Genomic DNA, 21,677 nt, shown 5'->3' on the forward strand with positions numbered 1-21,677 from the left:
TGTGAGTGTGTGTGTGTGTGTGTGTGTGTGAGAAAAAGAGAGAGACCCGGAGACAGCCAGGGGAGCCCAAGTGAGAACCTCAAGTGGCCAAGCACAGTAAAACGTGCCTTTTAATCATTTCCAGCATGAGTCCTTGAAATGGTGGCTTTTGTGCCCCTCCCCTGTAATCCCCAATGAGTCTGGTTGTCACTCTGTTGCTTTTATTTAGGCAAGATAAGTTGGGGGCGGGGGAGGGGTGGGGAGGCAGTTCTCACAGGAGCCGATGTACCTTCCCATTCATGTTTCCACCTACATTTGGGATCCTCCTTTGTACAAGCCATTGAGCTGCTAGAAACACATGTCTCTAGGTGTTGGCCTGTGCTCATGAACTTCAAACTTCTCACTCTTGGATGGGGGTGAAGAGGAGGTTGACAGCCATGGATAAGTGCAGGAACAGCTGGATGTGTCCAGCTGGCGGGGCCCGAACACATTTTGGTTCCCTCTATTTCTTCCTGAGCAGGCTCACTCTCTTTCATGGGCACAAGACACGGGCCTAATAACTACACTTAGAAATGCAGGGGAGGAGCGAGCTCCTCACCCAGCAGCCGGGCCAAATCAGCGGGAGACAGAGTAGCAGGTGGGTTCAGTTCAGCAATCACTGAACCCCGGGTTGGAGCGAGGAGCTCTGCTGAGTGCGGAGCCGGGGCAAGTGCGGCCTCCAGGCTCCAGGGCTCCCAGGCTGAGAGGGTCACACACATCGAAACAGGTAAGGCCGCACGTCCTGCAAGGGGCAGATCTGGGGCATCCTCCCTGCTCCGGGCAGCGGCGGGGCGCGGGCCCCGAGCGCGCAGCTCCTTTCAGGGCGGAGGGCGGCGCGAGGGAGGGAGAGAGGGAAGGGAAAGGCGAGCGTGAGCTGCCTCAAATGCTTGGAATAATTCCGCTTCCGTTTGGAAAGCCGCAGCCTCAGTCCCGCCGCGCCCGCCGCGTCCGCCCGGCGCCCGCTCTGCGTCCCGACCGGCCCGCGGCTGCCCGCTTCGTCGCCATGGCCACCTCCCCGCAGAAGTCGCCGTCTGTCCCCAAGTCCCCCACTCCCAAGTCGCCCCCGTCCCGGAAGAAAGATGACTCCTTCTTGGGGAAACTCGGAGGAACTCTGGCCCGGCGGAAGAAAGCCAAGGAGGGTGAGTGCGGCCCGGGCCGGCGAGCGGCCGGGCGGGGGGCCGAGGGGCCGGGGCTCCTCGGGCAGGGCGGGAGCGCGCCGCGGGTGCCCGGCGCCGGGGAGGGGGGCGCGCGGCGGTGCGGGCGCGCGCTGCCCGGGAATGTCTCACGGGGCCGGGCCTCGTCGCAGCCCAGCTCTGGGTCGCCCGGGCGCTGCCCTCCTGGGCCCCGCGGCGATCGGGTGTGGCGACTCGGGCCTGGAATCAGGCGACGCCCGCGCTGGGCCGAGGGCCGAGGAGGCGGCCGGGCCCGCCAGCCCGGAGGCGGCGTCCTCCCCTGGGTCCCGAGTCCCCGCCTTCTCCGCGCCGAAGGCTGGCAGTTTCCAAGTTTCTTCTGAAACTTTTCTGGGCGCCGTCACTCTCGCTCTTTGCCTTCATTGGTCTTTGAAATCAGATCATTTCCTAGACCTGCTGAAGTGTACGGTAGCAGCCTTGGCCTCTGGATCTCTCGTCCGTTCCCAGGGCCCAGCAGGGCTCTATTAATGTGTAGACGGACACCAAATGTTTGTCGAACGAATGAGTGGAGAGGTGGCTGTCCTAGCGGTCCCGCCTTGTGATAAATGATAAACTCGCACCCAAGGAGGAAACCTCGATTAGACACACACACTTGTAGCGTCCTGGGCTCTGACCCTTCTGTGAACTCAAGAGTTAAGGGCTCTCACAAAAACCATTTCCTTTTCCTCACCAGGGTGAATTGAGGTGATCTTATTTTTTTCCAGGACAGTTTACATGTAAAATATTTTGTCCCATGGGCAGATTTTGCATCCTTTTTTTTTTTTTAATTGAAGTATAGTTGATTTACAATATTGTGTTTGTTTCAGGTGTACTGCATAGCGATTCAGTATTTTTTGCAGATTATTACAAGATAATGGGTATAATTCCCTGTGCTATACAGTATATCCTTGTTGCTTATCTACTTTATATATAATAGTTTGTATCTGTAATCTCACACCCCTAACTTGTTCCTCCCTGCTTCTCTCTTTCCTTTGATAACCACAAGTTTGTTTTCTATATCTGTGAGTCTGTTTCTGTTTTGCATATACATTCATTTGTATTATTTTTTAGATTCCACATATAAGTGATATCATATAGTATTTGCCTTTGTCTGGCTTAATTCACTAAGCCTAATATTCTCTAGGTCCATCCATGTTGCTGCAAATGACAGTGTTTCATTCTTTTTTATGGCTGAGTAACATTCCACTGTATATGTATATATACACCACATCTTCTTCTGGTTTTTTTTTAAACATCTTTATTGGAGTATAGTTGCTTTACAGTGTTGTGTTAGTTTCTGCTCTATAACAAAGTGAATCGGTTGTATGTATACATATATCCCCATATCTCCTCCCTCTTGCATCTCCCTCCCACCCTCCCTATCTCACCCCTCTAGGTGGTCACAAAGCACGGAGCTGATCTCCCTGTGCTATATAGCTACTTCCCACTAGCTATCTGTTTTACATTTGGTAGTGTATATATGTCATTGCTACTCTCTCACTTTGTCCCAGCTTACCCTTCCCCCTCCCCGTGTCCTCAGGTCCATTCTCTACGTCTGCATCTTTATTCCTGTCCTGCCCCTAGGTTCATCAGAACCATTTTTTTTTTTTAGATTCCATATATATGTGTTAGCATACGGTATTTGTTTTTCTCTTACACCACATCTTATTAATCCCGTCATCTATTGATAGGCACTTGGGTTGCTTCCATATCTTCTTGGCTATTGTAAATAGTGCTGCTATGAACATTGGGGTACATGTATCTTTTTGAATTAGAGTTTTCATCTTTTCCAGATATATACTCAGGAGTGGGATTGCTGGGTCATATGTAGCTCTATTTTTAGTTTTTTAAGGAACCTCCATACTGTTTTCCAAAGTGGCTGCACCAATTTACATTCCTACCAACAGTAGACAAGGGTTCCCTTTTCTTCACAACCTCTCCACCATTTATTTGTAGCATCCTGATTTTTATTTTGAATAATGAGGTGACAGTTCGGAAAAAGGGCTAGTGACTGGTGTATAGGTAGAAGATGCTTAGTTAAAAAAAATTTTATTTTCATAGACTTCAGTGGTTTGGGAATAAACATTTTTAAGTTTGTGATGATGATATGTAAAATAAGTTTCATGTTCCTGAGTTATCTTAAAGCATGAAAAAGAACTCAGTGTTGAGAATTATCAAACTTGATACAAAGAATTAGACTTCTATTCTCTATATTGAATTGAGAAGTAGCAAAACATATCCCCCAAAATGTCCCCGCCCTCCCCCCAGTGTGCTTATTTCGGAAAACCGTTGTGTGAGTAGTGTGTAGTTGGTAACAAATCGTGAAACCCTGGATTGGAGAGTCTTTTCCTAGGTATCCCTGTAACTTTTTCCTATAGTGTTCCCGATATGGGCTCTCCAGCTTGAGACTGGGCAACTCAGAATTACTGAAGCTCATGACCTACCAGAAGTGCTCACCCCACTTTGCCAACTCTTTAGAAAAGTTTACTTTATATTGAGCTCAAAGGTGGTCTCTCTGTATGTACTACTATTCTGTTCATACAGCCAGGAGAACGAATGGGACGGTAGCTCTTCACTTTCTCCAAGTGGACCAGCCTGTTTTGTGGAGTCCCTTGATCAGTCCAAACATCCTCTGTTCCTGTAGCTGGTCCTCACAGATGAGCTTCATGGCCCCCTGGTATCCTATCTTTTCAGTTTCAGTCAGGGTCCCTGCAAGAAACAGAAGGACACATTAGTTGGGATTTTAAAAATAATGTGGTGAAGGGACTATTTACAGAGGTGTGGGCAGGGTGAAGAGAACCCAGAAGGATGCTGAGACACCTAGGAGCTACCACCAAGGGGAAGCCATTACCACCCCTAGGTCTGAAGGGCAAGGGGAGCAAACCGCAACCCACTGAGAGCTGGAGCTATGGAAGGGGGGCTGCCGGATAGGAACTGTAGCTGTAGAGGGACACAGCCACTGTCGGAAATGTGGAGATGGAGCAGGGAGACAGTGGCGCAAGAGATACTTGCACATTCTCTCTCTTCTGGCCCTTGAACCTCTTGCTGGTGCTTCCCATTGGCCAGACCCAGGGGGAAGTCACCAGGGCAAGGGAATCTGGGTGATGCAATAAGTCGGGGTCAGCTCCCTTAGGGTGCAGAGCAGTGCAGAGAGTAGATCATAGTGGGAGTGTTGAGAAACGGAGAATAACTAGCAGACTCAAAGTGAGCTGCCCAGAAATCAACATAGTATGGTGGCAGTCCGGTCCATTAGGACAGGGCTGTCACCTCCTTTGTTCTAGCATAGATACCACATTCTATTAATGCAGCTGAGGCTGCTTTTCTTTATTCTGCCAGCAACATCACAGCTATCTCTGAGCTTGTTACCAGGTTACTCAAAGACATTTTAATGTTTTTTGCTCCTAAATCATTCCCTTCCCTATCTTGGATTGGCTCAGTTGGGTTTTTGAAACCAAGTGCAAGATCTTATTTTTATCCTTGTTATAGTACTTAACTGTTAAGTCCTGATTCTGTTATTCAGTCTATTAGCTAATCCAGGGGATGTAAGGGGGTGAATGGAAGAGCATGTGCTTCTTCTGAAGGGATGCCGTCACCCAGCTATAGCCGCTTGCTGCTACACGGGGTGGTCCTGCAAAGTCAAAGAAGGCAGTGGGGTTGGTCTGAAATGACCTGCTCTTGGCGAGCACGTGCCGGATCTCAGTGATCGTTGCTTTCCCTGTCAAGGGCCCACTAACCATCTCTTCAGTAAAGTAAGGCTAGGTCTTGCTCTGGATCCTGCATAAACTCACAGCTCTGTGCTTTGCAGAGACGGCCTTCTTCCATGTTCCCCCTAGTCTTCTGGAACCTCCCATTCTTCATGATTCCTCAAGATCATGGACGTTGGTCTATCCACAAATTACCCCAGTGCTTTGGTGTAGAATTCTCCTGGGCCCAAGGGCTCCCATTCATTCACTTGAAACCTGTTGTGTCTCACAGTCGGATACATGTTAGAATATTTAGGTCAATAATTTCATATTAAAAGTATGTTTTCCTAAGAATACCTACTAACATATATCATAGAATGACTGGAAGTCTCATAAGAATATAGTAAAACTAATGGTCACTCCTGTGTTTCATAAGAAAAAATAGCACGAGGGAGGCAAGAGAGAATAGAGGCTAAAAGCATGGTCTCTGGGACCAGACATATTTGGGTTTGATTTCTGGTCTGGCTCTTTATTTATTGCTATGACTTAGGACAAGTTCCTCAATGCTTCGAAACCTCTGTTTTTTCATCCATAAAATGGGAATAAAAATTCCTTCCTTACATGGAGGTTGTGAGGCTTAAATGAGACAAAGCGTGGCACAAATAATGGAAGCTATTAAAATTGACAGCTCAGTTTTAAGTAGTCTTTAAAATTTGAAATAGTCTTTTCATTATGGACTGCAAGAAGTTTCCACAGGTTCTGCAAAAAGCCTCACACGACGGTATGAAGCCTGTGTAGCACTATTTTGGTCCCTTCAGAAATTAGGGATCTTTCTTTGCAAGTCAGATCATCCTGTTTCCCAAGATGTCACATTTCAGCATTTAAAAATATCTGGTCCCAAAAAAAAAAAAAAAAAAAAAAAAATATCTGGTCCCATTCTCATGAGTTGCAGCTAGGTAGCTTTTGTTTCTCCTCTGTGGATCTTCTCGTTTTGGGTTTCCAGTCCCCATTTATGCTGTGTAGTTCTTAGACTAGCCTTTCAGAGTCTACTTGCCAAAGGGCCACTTTTCACCTGACTTCCTCCAAATCTGTCCTCACGACTTGCTCTTTCCAGGAATGCCATCTTGAATTGTATCTCCCAGCTGAAGGTACCCTAAATTAGGCCTGCAGCAATGGTTATTCCTATATTTTAACCACTTATTTATTATCCCTCAGAGTTTTTACATTTTGTCTGGTGCCCAAAGTGTACCACTTTGGTTATCGTTGGCTGTCCAGTGTAACTGGGGGAAACCCCCAAATTCTGCAATAGATTTATGGTTTCTAGAGTGAGCAGATGCCTCAGCATTGCTGAGCAATCCTTCTCTCCTAATCAGCTTGCATCTTCATTTTCCAAAGTGCCGTGTTGAAACCCTTGTCACTCAAGCTCTTCCCCAGACCTTGAGATAGAAAATTAAGTGCCAGGTGTGAACTTGTTCAAATTTTCTTCACCACCCCCCCCCACCCGCCAGTCCCATCTGTATCTACACCTGTCCTTTCCTGTTCCCTCCCTCTCTTAGTCCCCTCCGAGGAGGTCCTTTCTTCCCTTGCTCATGAGGCCCTTCACTTCCACTTCTTCCCAGACTTGGCATAGCCATATCCTTTTTCTCATATCCCCAGTCTTTTTCATGCTGCTCTAGCCCCTTAACATCTGCAAATATGCTTGACTCTTTGCCGTTTGTAGACACTCCCGATGCTGGTTTCCTCTTAAGTTGCTCACCAGAGGCCTTGGGAAAGTTGTCTGCACTGGCTTCCCCTTTCTGAGCTCCTTGTCACTTGCTGATCCGCTATTCCGTTCTTTCACCAATTATTTATTGAGTTGCCTGCCATGTGCCAGGCACCGTGTTAGGTGCTGGGATATGGCAGGGAAAAAACAGACAAAAATCCCTGCCTTCATGAGCTTGCCTTCTAGTAGAAAAGACAGATCACAAACAAGATAAATTGGTAAAACATACATATTGTATTAGAGCAGTGATAAGTGCTCTAGAGAGAAATAAAGCAGGGAAAGGGGAAATGGAGTGTTGTGGAGTGAGGGAGGAGGGATGGTTGGCAGTTTTAAATAGGGTGTCTAGAGAAGGCCTCACCGAGAAGGGTTTACTTGGGTAAGGTCCTGAGGAAGTGAGGGAGCACAGTATGTGTATCTTGGAGAAGAACACTGCAGGCAGAGGGAATGGCAGATTCAAAGACCCTGAGGCGGGAGTGGGCCTGGTGTCTTGAGGACAACTGTGGAAGGTGGTGAGATCTCAGGGGTAATTAGAGTGAGGGGACAGCTGTGTAGTGTTCTGGAGGCCATCGTAAGCCTGGGGCCTTTACTCAGAGTGACACGGGAAGTTTTGTGCCGAGGAATAATATGATCATGCTTGCTCTGCTGGTGGTAAGTGGCTGAGGCGGGCAGGGGTGGAAGCAGGGAGGTGAGTTAGGAGGCCACTGTAATGATCCAGGTGAGAGACAGAGGTGGTCTGGTACTGAGTGGTAGCAGTGGAGGGGTGAGCGTTCAGTTCTGGATATAGTTTGAAGATATAGTGGATAGTATCTATTGAAAGATCGGATGGAAGGTGAGAGAGTAGAATCAAGATGACTCCAGGGTTTGGGTTTGAACAAACCCAAAGATGGAATTGACGTTAACTGAGTTGGAGAATTCTACAGGAAGAGCTGATTTGGTGAGAAAGAGCAGGGCTCTCTTTTGGACCTGTTTAGTTAGAGGTGCCTCCTGGGCTTCCCAGGGGCCATATTGAGCTCGCAGTTGGTTCTAGGAGTCTAGCTCAGGGGAGGGTTCTGGGCTGGAGACACCTCTGTATGTAGGTGTATTTAAAGCCATGAGACTGAATGAGATCATCAAGGAAGGAGTATAGGACGTAGAAGAGGTCCATGGACTTTCCAACATTTAGAAGTTGGGAGATGAGGAGGAACCAGCGAGAGAGGCTGGAAAGGAGTGACCAGTGTGATAGGAGGGGAACTGGGAGAGGACTCCTGGAAGTCGATTGAAGAATTTATTCTGTTCCCAAGATTTACCCTTCACTGGCCGAAGTCTCCAGAATCCAGTCTCCTTTTCAATCCTCACTCCACTTGGGCTCTTGGTGGCGTTCATATTATTCAACTTTTTCTTTTTATAAATAAATAAATAGATAAATTTATTTATCTATTTATTTATTTATTTTTGGCTGTGTTGCGTCTTTATTGCTGTGCGTGGGCTTTCTCTAGTTGTGGCAAGCGGGGGCTACTCTTCGTTGTGGTGCACGGGCTTCTCATTGCGGTGGCTTCTCTTTGCTGCGGAGCACGGGCTGTAGGCGTGCGGGCTCAGTACTTGTGGCTCAAGGGCTCTAGAGCGCAGGCTCAGTAGTTGTGATGCACGGGCTTAGTTGCTCCGTGGCATGTGGGATCTTCCCAGACCAGGGATCGAACCCATGTTCCCTGCATTGGAAGGCGGATTCTTAACCACTGTGCCACCAGGGAAGTCCCTCAACTTTTTCTTTTCCTTAAAATTCTCTTCTCCCTTGATCTTATCCACACTGAATTGTTCCCTGTGTCTTTATTTTTTTCGGACTCCTTCTCGAGCTTCTATTATTTGTTTACCTCTCAGTAGCATTTCCCGGGGTCCTGACTTCACCTGCTTTGCCCTCTCATTCTGTTTTCCTCTCCATGGATTATCTCACTTACTCCCATGGCTTCAAGGGCCACCTGCCCATTTGTGGTTCCCCAATCCACATCTCAAATCCAGATCTTGTATTCAGACACATCTTTCCACTGTCTCCTGGATGTGTCACGGGATCCTCAGATTCAGCATGCCTGTAATGGAATTATTATTTGTCCCACTTGCCCAAATCTGCTTCTCCTCTTCCACCATCCCACCAGCTGCCTAAGGTGGAAATGTTGCAGTCGTCCTCTGTTTCAGAGGTCAGCAACTTTTTTCGAAGAGGCAGATAGTAAATATTTTAGACTTTGCTGGCCCTCTGGCCTCTACACAGCTCCGCCCTTGAGGCCACAGATGATAGGTAGATGAACCAGTGTGGCTGTGTTCCAATAAAACTGTACTTATGGACACTGAAGTTTGAATTTCACATAATTTTAATATGTCACAAAATATTCTTTTCCTTTTGTTCTTTTTCAGTCACTTGTAAAATATGAAAACCGTTCCTAGTAGTACTGGGGCTGTGCAAAAATGGATGGAGGCTGGATATGGCCGTGGGCAGTAGTTCGCCCACCCCTGCTCTGTTTCACCCCCACAGCCAATCATCTCTCATGAAGTCCTGCTAATTCTGCCATCTAAATATTGCTGCCTTAATTCCGGCCTCATGAGTGCTCTTTCTCTTCTTCGGAATTGCTTATTTTATTAAACTTTAGCATCTTTATTTTCCACCTGAAGTATTGCCGTATCCACCCCACTAGTCTCCCTAGCTCTGGTCCTTTTTTGTTCAACCCACCCTTCATCCTTTTGCCGATATGTGGTTTTTTTAAGCACCAAGATAACATCGCCCCAACAAACTTCTTAGCGTGGTGTTAAGTCCGTGGTCTGCCCTTTTGGTCTAGTCTCCGTTATATCCCTTCAAGAAGCCTCCATTTTAGCTATACGAAACTGCTCTTCATTCCCCAAACACATCATGTTCTTTCACGTGTTTTCACCTTTACACGTGTGGTTCCATGTTTCTGGAATGACCTTCTTCCCTTCTCTATGCAACAAACTCCTGTTCAATCATTGAGACCCAACTCAGATATCCCATCCTGCTTGATGCCTTCTATAGCTCCCCTAGGAAGAGTGAGACGCTTCCCTTTGTGGGAAGACGCTTCCCTTTGTGCTGCCCTTTGTGGCTGTGCATGTCACATTATGATGAGAGTTCTCCTCCTGTGCCCCTCCTGCCTGGCATAGTATTTAACACATAATGATATTGCAATTTCTATGGAATGAATTTCCCCGTATTTACCTTGGTGAAAACAGCCCACCACTAACTGGTTGTGTAATCTTAGACAAGTCTCTTCCCCTTTCCCCATTTCTAACATCAGGGGATTAGGCTAAGTAACCTTTCAGGGCCCTTGCAGCTCTGGTATTCTATGACTTCTGAGCTCTCATTTCGCCAGGCTTCTCTCAAATTCAGTTTTATTGTCTGTGTAGGGTGGTCTGGGAGTGACATCATCACAAAGACCTCTTTCTTTCCTCCACTAATGAAGGCACCTCTGTGTCGGGAGGAGGAGATGGAAACCAGGATAAGTGGGCCGTGGCCCAAGGACACCTCCATATTAGGAATCGGTCTCCTTGTCTCATGGAATATCTCCATTTGGTTAACAAGCGCAGTTCATAATTATGTTTTAGCCATTAGTACAGGAGGAGAGACGAAATCCTTATGTAAACATGTGTAAGCATCTAAAATCTTCACTTACTGCCATGGGAAAAAGAACAGTTGGGAAAAGCGCTACAACAATTTTAATAATAAAAGGCTTTAAAAATACTTTCAAAAATAAAAATAAAATACTTAAAAAAAAGATGTAAATATTCTGTTCCATATTCAATATGTTCTGTAGCCTGCAGTCAGTAGGAAATCCAAACGAGGGCTTTGCCTGAGGACCAGAGCCCCCGGGACAAGATGGCCTCATCCTTTCGTTTCCATCTTCCCTGTAGACTCCAGAGGACAGAAGTTGTGTTTGTTCTGCTCACATTGTATCCCAGGTGCCTAGTACAGCATCGGTGCTTAACAGGTACTCTGCAAAGCAGTATTTAACTGCCGGAAACGTCAGTGGGGATAAGATGCCCAGGTTACTTCAAACTCTGTTCTAAGCTTCGATGACTCTTCTGGGGCCCTGATTCCATCCAGGCCTCACTTCTGGCCGTGTGTGTGTGTGTGTGTGTGTGTGTGTGTTTGTGTGTGTGTGTGTGTGTGTGTGTGGCTTAGAAAACTGCCTCCCCCCTCCCCTCAGGAATCTCTTTACCCTTTGTGGGAAGACATTATCACTTAGCTCTGTTATTTGACAAACACACAAATGCCCCCGAGACCAGAGGTGTGGGTCCTAGAATCCGTGGGCGCGGATTGGGCAGCGGCAGCAGTGCGCCTGAGAGGAAGCCCACTGGCCAAGGGTGGGGCAAGACCAGCATTCTTTGCTTTCATTTGTGGAAATGGCATTGCACACGTTCACATTAAAGTGCTTCAGTGAAGAAGGACCGAGGTGGAGTAGCCTAATTGCAAGATTTGGGGGAGACAAGAGAAACGTGCAGACGGAAACTCTACAAGAGAGATTCAGAATCCCTTTCGTTCCTCCAAGTTGGCCCTGTTCCCCCGCCGTGTTTATCCCTTCTTGCCTCTCTCAGCTTCATTTACTCACAAAGTGCAGAACTAAGGAAATCTGAAAATCGGCCAGAGCCCGGCCACGATCGTTACTTCCCAGCGAGGAAGCTCCATCACTACAACTCTCCCCACTCCAGCCCACCAGGAAAAAGAACCTCCCAAAGCAGAGGGTGGCTGATGCCAGGCCCCCCTGAGCTCTGCCTCGCTCCCGTTCATGGTCGCTGCCCCTTTGTCAGGGCCGGGAAGAACGTCTGCGCGGGGTGGGAGCGCTCTAGCACTCGCTTAAAATCTGGTTCTCCTGGCATTTACTAAGTGATCATTCTGTTTGCTCTGAACATACCCACCTGCCGCAGCCTTAGAAAAACCAACTTTGTGACTAGTGTCATTGGCTTCCCTTCAAACCAGCCTTAGGGAAATGTTAGGCCATGGATGGAAGGAGCAGTGAACTTCATCAGTTTGAACAGAAATATTCTTAACTACCACACACTCTCTTGGGGGAAGGAAGAATGAACCAAATCACTTAGCTCCTGACTTTTTAAATAAAAGTTTTTTCTTCCCCATTATAAAATTAACCCATACTTATGGGATTTATGGGAAAATAGAAAGAGAAAACAATCATGCAATGTTCCAATTCCCAAAGGCAATCACTCTTAGGATTTAGGGTTTTTTTTTTTCTCTTTTTTCCTTCTTTATAACTTTTCTTTTTTTATAATTGTAATTATACCATGTATATTATATAGATAAAAATTCTGTATCTTAATTTTCATTTATTATTATAATGTAAATAGTTTTCATGTTATTATAGTTTTTAATTAAACATACTTATTGGTGCATAATATTCCACTGAGTGAATGTCCAATTGTTTACTTAACCATTTCTTTTGGTGCTTTTTAAATTTTTCTAGAAATAATGCCTAAAGTGTTTTTTTTTTTTTTTTTAATATTCAGAGTAATTTTTTTTTGACTGGAGCTCCAGATGTACAATTACAGGGTCAAAAGGTAACAGCTGGATTGCTTACTATCAATATTTTATAATTGATAACCAGGAGACATGACTGCTTTTGGGTCCGGGTGGTCTTCCTGGTAGGTTGTTTGAAAGTAAAACCAACATTGTTAGGCTGAAAGTTTCTGTTCCTGGCAGGACCAGGTCACCTGTGGGGTGGGGTAGGATGGGAAATGAATGGGTCAGGAGAGCACAGATTTCCATGCTGGCCACTGATATGTGCAAAGTAAGCTCTAGTACAGGCAGGTCTTTATTTCAGAACATCCTCTCATGGCCATTCTTCACCCTTCAACGGCCTGGTCTATAACAGGACCCAAGGTGTGGCCGCCTTGGGAATAATCATCCTTGAAGTCACAGCTGCCACCCTCTGTCACTCTGAGTTCTCACCAGGCGCATGTAAGACCCAGTGGAGGTTTGTTCAAGAAGTCCCTCCTTCCTTTGATCACTTCCTCCCGTCTCCTAATCTCTGAATTCTTGGACTTGCCCCACAAGTTGGTAACCACAGACAAATGGGAGGTAATCGCAAGACAGGGGGCTGAGTGCCACAGCAGACAAATTTGGATCTCAGGGGTGAAGGACCCCTTAGGCGATGTGGTGCTTTCAAGCTGGGTCTTGAAGCCAGAGGAGGAACCCCACAGGCTGACAAGAGAAGGGACGGGATTTGGGAGCCTTCTGAGTTTCAGGTCGGATTTTGACAGAGTGGGCAGGGCTGATGCTTCTGGGGCTCAGTTTCCTCAACCTGCTTAGGAGGCGGTAGTCAGGTGTCCCATTTCACCTCCTGAGAATGGATCAGAGCCAGCTGGAGCATGTAATTATCACACCCAGCACCCCAGGGAGTATTTCTGGGGAATCACTTGTGGAGGCAGATCCCCTCCCTAGGAGTGATGTGTTGCGGGCATTTATTTCTTCGCTGAGTCATATCCCATTTCTCTTCACTCACTCCCTTATCTCTTTTAAAATCCAGAGGCAACTCCCCTCTTCTGTGCTGTGAAAAACACAGCCTGACACTGAGGAGCTGGGGATGATGCAGCAGATCTCCTGGGGCTGACGATGTTGGACGGCCGATGGGCAAGGCTGCCGGCCTGTGTCTGCTCCCTCAGTGATGTAAACCCAAGGTCGCAGGGCTCCCGACTACACCACAGGGCTCGGTGGAGCCAGGCTCTGCACTTGTTTCTTTCCAGGAAATGTTCATCGGTAGAATGATCTGCCAATTGCAGTATTACATTGACTTTTCAATTCAAAACAATTCTTCCTAAAGCAGTTTTTGTCTTGGCCAGCATGGCTTTGGCTATGGGGCCTGCTGGGAGGGAAAATGCATCCTGTGGGGCAGGGAAGTGAGAGAGGAGTTCAGGAAGAGGGTCTGCGACACCAGTCACCCAGTGTCGGGGGCAAGGGCACTCCTGGTCTGTGGCCGTGGGCACCGAGATGGCAGGGTGCAGGGATTCCTGGCACCTTTTGGGTGTCTGAGTCCTGAATCAGGGAGGCTCATCCAAGTGCAGGTGGGGTCTGAGATTCAGGGTCCTGGGGACAGAAGCTGGCAGAACTTAGCAGGCAAGTCAGGACCCTAGCTGAGGAGGTAAGGAGGAGGCGCAGGCTTAGGCTCAGTGTGGACTCAGGATTCCCTGGCCCCCCAGAGTGGAGGTAGGAGGCGAGGCTGCCAAGGCTCATGGGAAGCCTGGGTCTTGCCTCGCTCAGCCTCCCCTACACTTCAGGCTTGGAAATAAACTTTCCTGTCAGTGGAGAGGGGTTCTTCTGGTTTATCGAAAGGCGGAGCTATCCAGGGCTCCCAGCCCTGGGGGACAGACCTGCAGATGACAGGCGGTTAATGATGACAGTTGGGAGAAACAGGGGCAGTAGGAACCGACAGTTTTGATGCTGTCTGCAAAACACAGAAGAAGGGTAACACAATTCCATTTTAAAGCAACTCAGGATACAGGCAAGCCCCGAAATAGCCCCTTGCGAGGAGCAGCAACTGCCTCTTGGCTGAGGGTTACAGGGCTCAGTAGCCCCTCCAGCACATGTCCAAGTGCCTGGAGAACAGAACCTGCTTTTCCTTCACCTGCTTTTCACCTTCTTTTCTTCCATGCCTGTCATTACGGTAAATTACAAGGCTCCCATGATGACTAGGCAGAGGCAGGTTGATTTGTTCCTTCTGACTGTCGCTGTGCCGAACTTGGCCGGGGTGAGGGGCACCCAGATGTCACACCTTGTAATGGCCCTGCCAGGGGTGGATGTTAGCACAACGGGGACCTGACACTTCAGTAAATCTGAGACATTCTGCCTCGGAGATCAAAGTTCAGAATTGCTTAAATTGGTGTTGGAGCAGGTGGGAAACAGGAGTCCAGGACCATGAATTAGATAGATAGCAATTGTCATTCAGTTTGTAAGGCTTGAATGTCACTTTTCAAATGATATGACATCAATTTAAGTAATTTGGGCTCCCAGCTACCTAGCCCTTTCTTTATTTCTGGTTCTGGGACATGTGGTTCATGGTCTAGCTTATGCTCTTATGTGGACAAAAAAAAAGAAAACGAAAACCAAAAAACACCTTGCTTGTATCGCTGGGGTTGGACAGTTATGTTGGGTTATCAGTTTTCATGGGAGTGTGGATGACAATTTCATCTCCTACCTGGACGTGCTGGTAACTCCCCAAGCTACACTTCCAGCCATGACCTCTCACCTGCGCTTCAGACTCATTAGCATATGTGGGTCATGGCATTGTCACTTGTGCACAGGGACAGACCTGGATTGTAACACAGGGCACATAATTCTCAAAGGCTTCTGATGAGTTGGGAACGTGCTCTGATTTCTGATGGCAGCTGGAGTCCAGAGGAGAGGTGGTCTGATCCGTATAGAGGAGTGGGTACTTTTTAAAAAAATATTGCCGCTTCCTTGAGATACAATTCAGCCGTTTGAGCAGTAAAATTCAGTGTTTTTTAATATATTCAAAGTTGTACAACCCTTGACACGACCAACTTTAGAATGTTCTCACCACCCCAAAGAGAAAGCCTGTACCCTCCCCTCCCCATTCCCTTACCTCCAAGTAACCATAAAATCTGTCTCTCTAGATTTGCCTATTCTGGACATTTCATATAAATGGAATCCTGTGATATGTGGTCTTTTGTGACTGAATTTTTTCACTTAGCGTAGTATTTTCAAAGTCCATCCATGTTGTAGCTTGTATCAGTACTTAATTCCTTTTTATGGCTGACCAATGTTCAATATCTATTACATAGATATACCACATTTTGTTTATCCTTTCCTCAGTTGATGGACATTTGAATGGTTTGTACTTTTTGGCTATTATGAATAATGTGGCTATCAATTTTCACGTACAAGTTTTTGTGTGGACTTGTGTTTTCATTTCTCTAGGGTATATACCTAGGAGTGTGGCATTGCTGGCTCATAGGCCAACTCTATGCTTAACACGTTGAAGAACTAACTGCCAGGCTGCGCTATTTTACCTTCCCACCAGCAGTGTATGTGGGATCCAGTGTCTCTACATCCTCACCAACATTGGTTATTATCTGACTTTTTGATTATAACCCTTCCAGTGGGTGTGAAGAGTACCTCATTGTGGTTTTCATTTGCATCTCCCCAATGGCTAATGATGTTGAGCCTCTTTCCGTGTGCTTTTTGACCATTTGTAGGTCTTCTTGGGCACTTAGGCTTTTTAAATTCCATAGAGTTCAGTGCACGTCTCCTCCATCCTGAGCATGGTGAGCGCCCTGCCTGCCACCCAGAAAGGTGCACCCCGGGGAAGTCTCATCCTCCCATTTTTTAAATGTTGGCTGGGAGCACTGGAGACATGCTGCATCTTGTACTAGGTGCATCTTCATCTTGCAGAATGACTGTATTCCTGAAATATTTCCTGTGAAGCAAATTGTCATCATCCTGTTATACCACTGACTTGCGTTATTAGAAATTGTTTGGCTGGAATACAGTTTTAACCCCAAATTGTTAAAGAAAAATTATACCAGGAAACTAGCAAAGATTTAAAACGTGTATATTTAAGTGAAATGTGGAAATTCTTGGTGATATACCATTGCTTTTCAAATAATAATATTAACACAACAGTGACAATAATTACATAAGTGCATTGTGCAGTTATGGGCCAGGCAATGCAGTAGATGCTTTACATATATTAACTTATTTGATCTTCCTAATAACCCCATGAAATAAATATTATTAGCATCTCTGCCCCTTTACAGATGTGGAAAGTGAGGGAGAGAGAGTCCAGGTAACTTGCCCAAGGTCAGGGCTGGTGTCCTGCTTAAGGTAACACTAGCTGCTGTACGGATAAGCCCCCAATTCTCAGAAACTTAACAACATAAAAGTATATTTCTTGCTTATAGCAGAACCCGATGGCATCGTTATTGATTGGATTGCCTTCCATGTTTTCATTCAGGGATACAGGCCCCTTACCCCTTATGGCTCTGCCTTCCTTCAGGTTCTTTGAGTCCTCGCCAATCAGCCAGCTAGTGAGAAAGAGAACAAGACTGCAGTGGGAAGTTTTTATGGGTCAGGTATAGACGTCATATCACTTCTGCCCACTTAGCACTGGTCAGAGCTCAGTTATGGGGCCATACCTACATGTACGAGAGACCAAGAATCATAGTTGAGTTGTCTGCCCAGAGGGAAAGGAAAGGAGCTTTGGCAAGTGCATGCGTCATTTTGCTATTGCTAGCAAGTGGAAGACATGGGATTTGAACACTGGCAGTTTGGCTCCAGAGACTAATTCTAAACTAGCACATTCTGCCTCCTCACTGTGAACAGTGGCTCAAAGTCAGAAAAATGTAGAAGGTCACATCAGTTTTTGCTCAGTTTTCTTCCCACCTGTAACTGTATTTGGTTGCTTGGATGCTCTGCTTGGGAATTCTGTCAAAGTTGCTGTCTTTCAGAAAATAATAACAATGAGAACTAATATTAATTGAGTGTTTGCGCACTTTACATGTTCTGCTTCTTTTAATCTTCACAATTACCCCCAGGAGATAGGGAGTTATAATTATTCCCATTTTCCAGGCGAGGAAGCTGAAGAGAGAGCTTGGTTATGTGTCCAAGGCCATATAAGTGTATGGTGTCTCTGGGCTTCAAAAGCCCTCACACAGGACCACTGTGCAAGGTAGGGGTTGAAGGCAAGAGAAGGTGAGAAAGCCAAATACACCATAGGTACCATTCAAAACGCAGCCAGAACCTTGTTTGGATCCTGCTCCAAACAAAGCAACTTCTCTAAGTCATTTACGAGACAATTAGGAAAACGTAAACATTCGCGGGAGATTTGATGACATGAAGAAGTCATTGTTAATTTGTCAGGTGGGAGGATGGTTACGTTAAAAGAGAAAAAAGTCCTTATCTTTTCGAGATACATACTGAAATGTTTATGGATGACGGGATCAAATGTCTAGGATTTGCTTGAAATCATGCAGTGTCGGTGGAGAAGAGTGGCCGCGAGTTGTCAGTTATTGTAGAATGATGATGGGTACATGGAGGGTTGTGGTACTAGTCTCTCACTTTGGGGTCTATTTGAAATTTTCCATAATAATTACAATAAAGGAGACTTTGATGAATCAGACTATAGCGAATGGACTTCCTCTAGCCCCCTGGATGGTAAATGAAGTTCTGGAGGTGGGCTCAGATCACTGAATGCACTTGCTGGAGAACAGCTGAGCAGCCTGGGGTGTTTTGTAAAGCAGGTCTTCTGGGACTCCGGAAGCCATGGTTTTGAATTGAGATTCAGTGCCCAGAGACTTGAGCTCCTGAAAATGAGCCCCGGAGCCTCCAAAAGGCAGAAGCACAGGCTTCCTGGGCGAGGAGAGATTGGGCCAAAGTTGGGCTCTGCCCTGGCCAAACGGCCTCAGCACAGGCTCCTTGTGCAACCCATGACGAACATCTTGCTGAAAGGTACGGCTCAGCCCCAGGCCCCAGCTGCACTTTAATCAAACAGTGAAAATCCATCAAAGACGTGGCCTCCTCAGACAGCCAGTTCGCCGGAGTCCCAGGTGAAGCCAGCTCTTGGCTGGCTGTGGGCCAGGAGGAAGGTGGGCTGCAGGCCCTCCCAAGCCCCTGCCTAAAATCAACAGCCACCGCTCAGCAGCCCGGCTTCCAACCCAAAGCAAATTAAGCCTGGCATTTGGAGATGGTATTAAATGTCCTAAATCAATATTCTAGAGGCAGGATCAGAACAATTAAAAACTCTGATTTCCTCCTCAGATCGTTGGAGTATATATGCATATAAGTTGTTCAGTTCATTTTTAAAACTCAGCAGGTTGAAAATGATGGGGGTCTGCTTGGTAATGCTGTGAACATAGTTCATTCCATTCTCAGTAGCTTTTCCTATTTTTACACGTATCCAGTGAATGTCAAGCACAGAGGTGCTTTCATATATGATGTCACATTTAATTCTTAACAGTAACCGTGGGAGGTCCTGTCATGTCCATTTTACAGATGAGGAAACTGAGGCTCAGAGAGGTGAAGTGACTTGCCCAAGGTCTCTCAGCCACTAAGTGGTAGAGCAGGGATGGGAATCTGTTTCTTCATACTCAAATCTAATGCTTTGGCCACCTGGCTTTTCTGAATAGTGTTTATTTTTCATTCGCCAATAATAATAACTAACAATGATGAATAAAACAGTAACAATAGTAACTGTTTATTTATTTACAGTTTCTCTGGCTTTAAAGGTGTTGGCTGCTTTTCTAGTTTGTCCATTTCATCAACAAACGTTTATTGAGAGGCAGCCTGGTAGGGAGGTTTCTAGCTCCGGAGCCCCCCCAGCCTGCCTGGTCCCACCACACACCGGCTGAGTGACCTGGGATTTCTCTCTGAGCCCCAGCTTCCTCATCTGCAAAATGGGATATTACTAGTACCCACCTCACAGGGTTGTCATGAGGACTAAAGGAATTGGTACTTGCAAAGTGTTTAAACTAGAGCCTGACCCTCAGGGGGAGTTCCATATATATGAGTCCCTGGCAGACACTGTCAAGGCCCTAGAGAAAGCTGTGTCTTGACTCTCATGGAATTTACCTCTTATGTTTAGCCAGATGATATTATTGCTTTTATTTTTATTAAACTAGCTAAATATGTTTATGGTAAAAAAAAAAAAAAAAAATTCAAAGAGCCCAGAAATACAAACTGGAAGGTAAGGGCCCCTTTACTTTCCGACTCTCAGGCTTTCAAGATGATAGTGTATCCGATGATGACGATCATAATAGTGTAGTGTCAGATATTCTCTCTTTTGTAAGCATATATACTCTTTCTGTTCTTATAGATCTGGAATAACATTGTAAAGAGTGTTCAGCGGTTTATACTTTTCACATGCCCATTTATCTTGAGTATCTTTCACATATGGATTTACCTCATTTTTTAATAAACACTTTTATGCACTGCCTGGATGTGCCATTGTTAAATTTAACCAGTTCCCCATCAATGGACATTGAAGTTTTTTTGTAGTATTTTGCTACTCCAAACAGTGCTGCATTGTATAGGCTTGCAAACAAAAACATTCTATACCTGTTTATCTGTACAATAAATTCCTAGAGGTGAAATTGCTGAGTCAAAAATTTGTTACGTTTGAATTTTGTTGGATGTTACCAGATTGCTCACTAAAAAGGAAATGCTAGGGAAGAAAAACGCCTACCCAAACTTTAAAACTCTTGTTTCTCCTTAAGAATTCACACTTGAAAAGAGAGGGTAGAAACGAAAAGTTATCCTGAACTGTAATTTTATTGGAAATGCTTTTCCTTGGCCACACATTTTTAGGCATCAAATTCTCAGACTTCTGGTAGAGATAGAGCGTTCTGGATTTCAAGGCAAAATTCTGTGTGTTCTTAACTGTCTCACCACTCCCAGGCCCGCTGTCCCCGTTCTCTGAGGGAAGGATTTTTGTTTTTTCCCTTCAACTTTCGGGATGAATATTTAGAGATTTCACACTCTTCTGGAATGGATGCCCTTTGCTGCAGAGGGCCCAGATTTCTCACTGGTGGAGAAAATCACAGAAGAGCATCTCCAAGCAGATGGCTGAAGCCAGGGTCTTGCTAAGTGTCCCACAAGCCTCTCTGCCTCCTTGAATCCCTCCAGGCCCGGAAACAGCTGGGTGCTGCCAGCGTCCTTCCTTCTGTCTCCAGCCCCTTTGGCAGGGAGAGATGGGACTTGTTAACAGACTGATTTCCTTTTAGGGATGACTGCCCCACCAATCCCCAGCCATCCCAGTGACGAAGGTAATAAATTGCATCCAGGACCACAGCAAGGAGGGGAGCAGAATGACTCATGAGCCCCTGCATCCTCCAGTTGCATTCCAAGAGCTGCCTTCCTCAGGGCTTAGATCACTCCCTAAGAGCACGCCCCGACCAGGCTACGGAGGAGGGCCAGCTGCTGTTTGCTGACCTGGCTGAGGAGGACCCAGTGAGGGCCCTGGCTGGAAACAAGTCCTGGATTTTTCTTGTGGCCTTGTCTTTGAATAGGCTGCTGACCCTGGCTCCCCCTGGGAACAAGACAGTGCATTTCTGCTCTCAAGGGTCTCACAGTCTAGCCTCTAGGGACCCCTGTCCTCCTGTGTATAGCTAAGTGCCCTGGAGGAAGACACACCTAAGAGCTTGGTGACCCTGGGCAAGTCACTTGATTTCTCTGAACCTCAGTTTTCCCCTCTGCAGAAAGGATGAAAAGAACTTATTATCTATCTCTAGTGTTTTTAATAATGAATAAACTAATTCATGTCAAGTGCTTGGCTTGGAACCTGGCATACAAGCGCTTAATATTAACTGCTGTTATTACTACTATTTCTACCGTTCCTCTTGACCCATTTTGCAAATAAAAAATTGGGAAATGTGGTTGGCTGTAGCTCTCATCCCTGCCTATGATATGTAATAGTAAGAGTGAACATTTATGTAGAGCTTATTGTGTTCCAAGGCCTTATGTATGTTGACTCATTTAATTCTGCCAAACCCAATGAGTCACTATGAGACAGGTTCTATTATTATCCCCGTTTTATGCATGAATAAACTGAGGCCCAGGGAGGTTGAGCAACTAGCCCATAGCTGGTAAATGGTGGAACAGTGGAGCCAGGGTTGAAACCCAGATTATCAGCTCTAGAATCTATCTTCCTAACCACTATGTCTTCCTGCCTCTCAGTATATGTTTGTCTATTTCTATAGGAAAGTTTTCCAAAGATATAACAGTTCAGTGACATTTATTTTCCTCTTTTTGCTTGCATTTAAAAAAACAAACAAACATGTTTTTTCTTATAATAGCAATAGAGCGTTATAAAAAAATTTGAAAAATATAGAAGAGGAAGATGAAAGTATCTACAGTGTTACCACCTAGACCAGTGGTCCACATGAAGGGCCAGTTCTTTTTTATTTCCAATCCTTTGTGCACTGTGATGTCGCACTGTGTGTGACTGCTCTGCAGCTCGTGTAACCCGGAATTCTCCATCCCAGGTTGACAGCACTCAAGCTGGTCTGCACCCTCTTCAGCTCTCAATTCCATAGGACATGCTTTTGGAT

General features: G+C 46.0%; 1 protein-coding gene across 1 annotated transcript in view; it reads left to right on the forward strand.

Moving 5' to 3' along the window:
- The first annotated feature begins 608 nt into the window (after positions 1-608).
- Positions 609-21,677, forward strand: part of PARVA (parvin alpha) — a 186,811-nt gene continuing 165,742 nt past the window's right edge. Inside the window, exons 1-2 of the mRNA XM_059931151.1 lie at positions 609-745; positions 935-1,157. Of these exons, the coding sequence (XP_059787134.1) occupies positions 1,022-1,157 (136 nt within the window). The 5' untranslated portion in view covers positions 609-745; positions 935-1,021. The remainder of the gene's footprint in view (positions 746-934; positions 1,158-21,677) is intronic.

This window comes from Balaenoptera ricei, chromosome 8, assembly GCF_028023285.1.
Source record: "Balaenoptera ricei isolate mBalRic1 chromosome 8, mBalRic1.hap2, whole genome shotgun sequence".
In the NCBI taxonomy this organism is placed as follows: Eukaryota; Metazoa; Chordata; class Mammalia; order Artiodactyla; family Balaenopteridae; genus Balaenoptera; species Balaenoptera ricei.